The 7518-nt window shown below is 52.8% G+C and overlaps 2 protein-coding genes across 2 annotated transcripts in view; one reads left to right on the top strand and one right to left on the bottom strand.

Moving 5' to 3' along the window:
* The window catches only part of LOC123762011 (protein sickie), an 860773-nt gene that overhangs the window by 11632 nt on the left and 841623 nt on the right, over positions 1-7518 (top strand). The window lies entirely within an intron of this gene.
* LOC138371044 (polycystin-1-like protein 3) lies at positions 2933-6185 on the bottom strand. The gene is made up of 3 exons (XM_069335689.1): positions 6076-6185; positions 3180-4767; positions 2933-3001 (listed from the first exon to the last, which is right to left on the bottom strand). Exons 1-3 carry the CDS (start codon positions 6183-6185, stop codon positions 2933-2935), a joined length of 1767 nt encoding a protein of 588 aa, XP_069191790.1.

Here is a 7518-nt window from a genome sequence, read left to right as displayed (position 1 = left end):
TATTAATCCTCCGCTGTCTCTCTCCTCTTCCCCCCTTCCCTTCCTCCTTTCCTCTCCCTCCTTTGCTCTTCCTTCTCCCTCCTTCGCTCTCCCCTCTATCCTGCTCCCCTGGGCCTCCTGCCCTTGGCCCTGAGAGGCACTAGTATGGTGCTGGTCTTGGTGCCGAGGGGGCCGAGCGTCGTCAACGGCTCCTTAAGGAGAATGAAGTGGTTAGTAAGGTGTGATGAGTCTATGAGCAGGGCGCCGTGTACCCCAAGGTCTCTCTCTACGGCCTGGCCGGTCGTCCTAACCTGTCCCCGTCACACTACACAGTCTGGCGAACCATCGCCAGTCTTCACTAGCCCACTGGTAATAGTATTCCCCTCGAATGAGGGGAAGATGTAATGGGGGGGAGGGGGAGAAAGGGTGGGAAAGGAGCGCAAATGATAGGAGAGGCGTAGGATGCCGAAAGGAACAGGGCCTCCTGTCTGTCAGCGGACAGACAGGAGCAATACAAAGCAGTAATGGTAACACGAGGATTTGGGTTCTAGGGGAGAGAAGGTGACGAATTGGGTGATGAGGGAGAGAGAGAACGGGAGAGGTGACAGTGCTGGAAGGGCTACCGTCTCGCCGGAAGAGGTGTCGCCCAAGGGAAAGAGATGAGAGACAGTGTGAGAGAACGGGGGGGGGGAGTGACCGAGCAAGATGGTGCGGGGGTGTATGGTGTCTTCATGGTATAATGATGATGATGAAGCATTGTATACAAGATGATGATCTCTTCTCATCCTCGTTCTCATTTTCTTCGTCTTCCTCCTCATTTCTTAACTCATTTTCTTAATCCTCCTCCCATCTCCTACGTCCTTCCATCTCCTCTTCCCTCTCTCTTCTCTTCTCATCCCTCCCTCCCTCATTCTCTTCCTGCCCTTCACCCTCCCTCCCTTTTACCTCTCCTCTTCCCTCCCTTTTACCTCTCCTCTTCCCTCCCTCCCTCCCTCCCTCCCCACCCTCTCTCCCCACCCTCCCTACTTCTCTTCCTTCCTTCCCTCTCTAACCCTCTTCTTTTCTCCCTCCTTCTCTCCCTCCTCCTCCTCCCTCATTCCCCCCCCTCCCTCCCTCCTCAACTGTTTCCCATTTAATTGGGTCTAATAAATATAACCAAACAGTGGACTAGACAAGTGGGTGGAGTAATGGTGTAACAGCGTCATTAATGGTGGTGTAGCTTGTTACTTGTGAGGGGTCGGTGGTGGACGGGTTGTAGCCTGCGTCACGCCTCATCTCTGGCCTTCCTCCGCCTGCACATGCAACCGTTTTCCTCCTCATTTGGGTGGAGGACCGGCCCTGGAGTGGAGGGCTTGCATGTCTGGGTGGAGGGCCGGCCCTGGAGTGGAGGGCTTGCATGCCTGGGAGTGGAGGGCTTGCATGCCTGGGAGTGGAGGGCCGGCCCTGGAGTGGAGGGCCGGCCCTGGAGTGGAGGACCGGCCCTGGAGTGGAGGACCGGCCCTGGAGTGGAGGGCCGGCCCTGGAGTGGAGGGCCGGCCCTGGAGTGGAGGGCCGGCCCTGGAGTGGAGGGCCGGCCCTGGAGTGGAGGGCCGGCCCTGGAGTGGAGGGCCGGCCCTGGAGTGAAGGGCCGGCCCTGGAGTGGAGGGCTTGCATGCCTGGGTGGAGGACCAGCCCTGGAGTGGAGGGCTTGCATGTCTGGGTGGAGGGCCGGCCCTGGAGTGGAGGGCTTGCATGCCTGGGAGTGGAGGGCCGGCCCTGGAGTGGAGGGCCGGCCCTGGAGTGGAGGGCCGGCCCTGGAGTGGAGGACCGGCCCTGGAGTGGAGGGCCGGCCCTGGAGTGGAGGGCCGGCCCTGGAGTGGAGGGCCGGCCCTGGAGTGGAGGGCCGGCCCTGGAGTGGAGGGCTTGCATGCCTGGGTGGAGGACCAGCCCTGGAGTGGAGGGCTTGCATGCCTGGGTGGAGGACCAGCCCTGGAGTGGAGGGCTTGCATGCCTGGGTGGAGGACCAGCCCTGGAGTGGAGGGCTTGCATGTCTGGGTGGAGGGCCGGCCCTGGAGTGGAGGGCTTGCATGCCTGGGTGGAGGACCAGCCCTGGAGTGGAGGGCTTGCATGTCTGGGTGGAGGACCAGCCCTGGAGTGGAGGGCTTGCATGCCTGGGTGGAGCAGGAGGAGAAAGGTGGGAACAAATATATCGGACTAAATGAAAATCCCATCGATAGGGGAGGGGGAGTTTATAAATGGCGATATTTCTTAAAGTAATTCACTTGGGCCGTCATCGACTAGCCTGTGACACTCCCTAACCCATCATGAATCATGGTGAAAAGTTGGGTAAGGCTTACCCCAAGCGTCTCGCACCTCTGATAATTTTATTCGTGTACAGTGTTATAGTTATATCGTATACAGAATATATATTAATGTGTACCTCGTATATGAATGTGTACTGCACTGTGTATATTAATATAGTGTGCTGTACTGTGTATTTTATCATATACCGTGTGTATTAAATATATCTTGTATATATCAAATATACAGGTCAATATCATTACTAAATCTCATTATAGATAAATCATAGGTAGCTTATATTTAAATTATATTTTGCATATAATATCATATAACCTATATCAACAGTAGACACTGTGTATATATATATATATATATATATATATATATATATATATATATATATATATATATATATATATATATATATATATATATATATATATATATGAGTCCAGTGCCTATGTGTAGTGCCAAATGTTTCTATAAGCCAGATTGTTCTTCGTTCCAGACGCATAATTGGGGGATCCCGGGTTCGATTCCCGGGCATGTTTCTTTTCACTTAATGCCTCTATGCACCTAGTTAGACAACTCCTGTGGTTGCTTCCAGGGGAAGGTCATCTTGGGGGGGGGGAGGGTCAAGCGTTCTAAGTGACACAAATTCGAACACCTAGACTTATAACAGCAGGTCCCACGTGACACCAGTTGGAACACTGGCCTTTGGAACAAGTTGGGACACTGGCGTCTGGAACACGTTGGAACAAGTCATGCACGTCTCACAACTGTCCGAAGCCAATTACATTATCTCGTCCCTGTGTTAGCAGCAATAATGTGCCAAGGCCTTTTAGCCAAATGTGATGATTGATCTGTGAATAGTGGTGGTTAGGTGTGGGGGGGGGGAGGTTGGCGTAGACCCCACCAACCACACCAACGCCCCCCCCCCCTAAACGATTGGGTTGGTTGGGACCATTGGAGAGTATGTTGGTGTGGCTGGGTTGGTTGGGACCATTGGAGAGTATGTTGGTGTGGCTGGGTTGGTTGGGGCCATTGGAGAGTATGTTGGTGTGGCTGGGTTGGTTGGGACCATTGGAGAGTATGTTGGTGTGGCTGGGTTGGTTGGGACCATTGGAGAGTATGTTGGTGTGGCTGGGTTGGTTGGGACCATTGGAGAGTATGTTGGTGTGGCTGGGTTGGTTGGGACCATTGGAGAGTATGTTGGTGTGGCTGGGTTGGTTGGGACCATTGGAGAGTATGTTGGTGTGGCTGGGTTGGTTGGGACCATTGGAGAGTATGTTGGTGTGGCTGGGTTGGTTGGGACCATTGGAGAGTATGTTGGTGTGGCTGGGTTGGTTGGGACCATTGGAGAGTATGTTGGTGTGGCTGGGTTGGTTGGGACCATTGGAGAGTATGTTGGTGTGGCTGGGTTGGTTGGGACCATTGGAGAGTATGTTGGTGTGGCTGGGTTGGTTGGGACCATTGGAGAGTATGTTGGTGTGGCTGGGTTGGTTGGGACCATTGGAGAGTATGTTGGTGTGGCTGGGTTGGTTGGGACCATTGGAGAGTATGTTGGTGTGGCTGGGTTGGTTGGGACCATTGGAGAGTATGTTGGTGTGGCTGGGTTGGTTGGGACCATTGGAGAGTATGTTGGTGTGGCTGGGTTGGTTGGGACCATTGGAGAGTATGTTGGTGTGGCTGGGTTGGTTGGGACCATTGGAGAGTATGTTGGTGTGGCTGGGTTGGTTGGGACCATTGGAGAGTATGTTGGTGTGGCTGGGTTGGTTGGGACCATTGGAGAGTATGTTGGTGTGGCTGGGTTGGTTGGGACAATTGGAGAGTATGTTGGTGTGGCTGGGTTGGTTGGGACCATTGGAGAGTATGTTGGTGTGGCTGGGTTGGTTGGGACCATTGGAGAGTATGTTGGTGTGGCTGGGTTGGTTGGGACCATTGGAGAGTATGTTGGTGTGGCTGGGTTGGTTGGGACCATTGGAGAGTATGTTGGTGTGGCTGGGTTGGTTGGGACCATTGGAGAGTATGTTGGTGTGGCTGGGTTGGTTGGGACCATTGGAGAGTATGTTGGTGTGGCTGGGTTGGTTGGGACCATTGGAGAGTATGTTGGTGTGGCTGGGTTGGTTGGGACCATTGGAGAGTATGTTGGTGTGGCTGGGTTGGTTGGGACCATTGGAGAGTATGTTGGTGTGGCTGGGTTGGTTGGGACTATTGGAGAGTATGTTGGTGTGGCTGGGTTGGTTGGGACCATTGGAGAGTATGTTGGTGTGGCTGGGTTGGTTGGGACCATTGGAGAGTATGTTGGTGTGGCTGGGTTGGTTGGGACCATTGGAGAGTATGTTGGTGTGGCTGGGTTGGTTGGGACCATTGGAGAGTATGTTGGTGTGGCTGGGTTGGTTGGGACCATTGGAGAGTATGTTGGTGTGGCTGGGTTGGTTGGGACCATTGGAGAGTATGTTGGTGTGGCTGGGTTGGTTGGGACCATTGGAGAGTATGTTGGTGTGGCTGGGTTGGTTGGGACCATTGGAGAGTATGTTGGTGTGGCTGGGTTGGTTGGGGGGGGGGTGGGTTTATGATGTTTACTAAGTGGTTGTGGTTGTTATAGATTCAGCTACTTGGAACAAGTTCCAAGTAGCACGGGCTATGGTGAGCCCGTAACTTACCTGGCAGAGGAGCGGGGCAAGTAGCACGGGCTATGGTGAGCCCGTAACTTACCTGGCAGAGGAGCGGGGCAAGTAGCACGGGCTTGCGGGGGTTGAGCTCTGGCTCTTTCGTCCCGCCTCTCAACCATCAATCAACTGGTGTACAGGTTCCTGAGCCTATTGGGCTCTATCATATCTACACTTGAAATTGAGTCAGCCTCCACCACATCACTGCCTAATGCATTCCATTTGTCAACCACTCTGACACTAAAAAAGTTCTTTCTAATATCTCCGAATAGTGTGTGTGGCGCGCACGCTCACCTAGTTGTACTTGCGGAGGGTTGAGCTTCGGCTCTTTGGTTCCGGAAAGTTTGGAACCTCTTTGATTTGGTGTGCGTGCTTGTTTCAGCTCTTGGAACCCAAGCTGTTTGGGAGTCTGTCATACCCACATTTAGAGTTGTGTACGAAATCTACCTCCAGCATTTTTTTAAAGATATATACAAGAGTTGTTACATTCTTGTACAGCCGCTAGTACGCGTAGCGTTTCGGGTAGGTCCCTGGAATACGATCCCCGCCGCGAAGAATCGTTGTTACAACCAAGTACACATTTTACTGTTGGGTTAAACAGAGGCTACAGTTAAGGATTTACGCCCAGTAAATCCTCCCCGGCCAGGATACGAACCCATGACAAAGCGCTCGCGGAACGCCAGGCGAGTATCTTACCTCTGCACCACGGAGACTGTACCCCGCTTCCTAATTCTCAGTATTTAGTACTGTGAGATAAAATATTTATAATGCCATTGTAACGTTAAATACATTAATTAAACCATTTTCACTGAAAATTGATTCGCTATATAAATCGATTTATATTGGTGTATTGATTGTCAGGCTTCAACATTAGTGATCGTTGGGGTGTCAGGAGGGAGAGGCCGCCATCTTCATCCCCCCAAAAAGGGATAAAGTTATTTTAACACACAGAGATCACACTAAAGTGATGCATCAAATGAACAAATCCACAAGGGCCGTGACGAGGATTCGAACCTGCGTCCGGGAGCATCCCAGACACTGCCGTAATCGACTGAGCTACGACAGGGTTAAAAGAGTTGAAACCGAAGTAATACTGAACTTACTGGATCCCGTAACCTCTCCGAGGTACAAACCAGGATTTTACACAACTCCCGTCACGGCCCTTGTAGATTTGTTCATAAAGTTATTTTCTTTTCCAACATCTTTTATCAACATCATTATTATTTTCTGTGTATATTTCCAAGTTTCCGGCATTTTCGTTAGTTAATTTTTGAGTGGTATTCGTACAAGAAATTCTGAACGATTTATTCTGTGTAGTGGGAATTTATTTTCGGTTGTTGTTATGAGACAATTACTCATGAATGTGAGGAAATGTTTAGAGCAGAGCGGTGGTATCGAACCCGCGTCCTTGGGCACCTCCCAGATGCGCCCATTACCCATTGAACCAGGACATACCTTTGAAAATAAGCTCAGATACATCACGGTCTCTTGGTACCTTGTGTACAAAGGTGAGATTTTTCTAGTTTTGGGGGTTTGTAGTGCTATGGAAAGCTAGTTATAGTGTAGCTAGTTGTTCAGTCTGACGTAAATAGTCTTGTGTAAATATTAGTTTCTTTAAAACTTGGAGAACGTCGTCGTCTTGGACGAAGCCAACGGTGTAATATTAATCTTGTCTCGTCAGATTATGAACAGAGGAAGAATTGTTTTTAAAAGTTTGTTTACATCTTTAGGGAGGAAGAGCTTCTCTTTGTGCTTAGCCTCCCTGGCCGTGTCCCCGACAGATAAGCGGCATTTAAGATGTTTGCTCAGTTTGTTGATAGAAACATTTACACAACCAATTAGCGAATAAGAAATTGTGTTGGTTTGTTAGCAATCTTTGTATTGAACAAAACAACAATGTGCCTCTGAGTAATTCTGGAGGGCGTGTTGATCTATGTTTGCCTAACATGACTATAGGGAAGCGAGGTCTAGCTCTTGGCCCCACTTGCTTCCCGCCCGCCCGTCCGCCCGGTTTCCCGCCCGCCCGATTGGCCGGCTTCCCGCTCGCCCGATTGGCCGGCTTCCCGCTCGCCCGATTGGCCGGCTTCCCGCTCGCCCGATTGGCCGGCTTCCCGCCCGCCCGATTGGCCGGCTTCCCGCCCGCCCGATTGGCCGGCTTCCCGCCCGCCCGATTGGCCGGCTTCCCGCTCGCCCGATTGGCCGGCTTCCCGCTCGCCCGATTGGCCGGCTTCCCGCTCGCCCGATTGGCCGGCTTCCCGCCCGCCCGATTGGCCGGCTTCCCGCCCGCCCGATTGGCCGGCTTCCCGCCCGCCCGATTGGCCGGCTTCCCGCCCGCCCGATTGGCCGGCTTCCCGCCCGCCCGATTGGCCGGCTTCCCGCCCGCCCGATTGGCCGGCTTCCCGCCCGCCCGATTGGCCGGCTTCCCGCCCGCCCGATTGGCCGGCTTCCCGCCCGCCCGATTGGCCGGCTTCCCGCCCGCCCGATTGGCCGGCTTCCCGCCCGCCCGATTGGCCGGCTTCCCGCCCGCCCGATTGGCCGGCTTCCCGCCCGACTCAAAAATATCAACGGACACTAAGCATGTCCTCGC

This window comes from Procambarus clarkii, chromosome 34 (assembly GCF_040958095.1).
Source record: "Procambarus clarkii isolate CNS0578487 chromosome 34, FALCON_Pclarkii_2.0, whole genome shotgun sequence".
NCBI lineage: Eukaryota > Metazoa > Arthropoda > Malacostraca > Decapoda > Cambaridae > Procambarus > Procambarus clarkii.
This window is presented reverse-complemented; position numbering and strand designations above follow the sequence as displayed.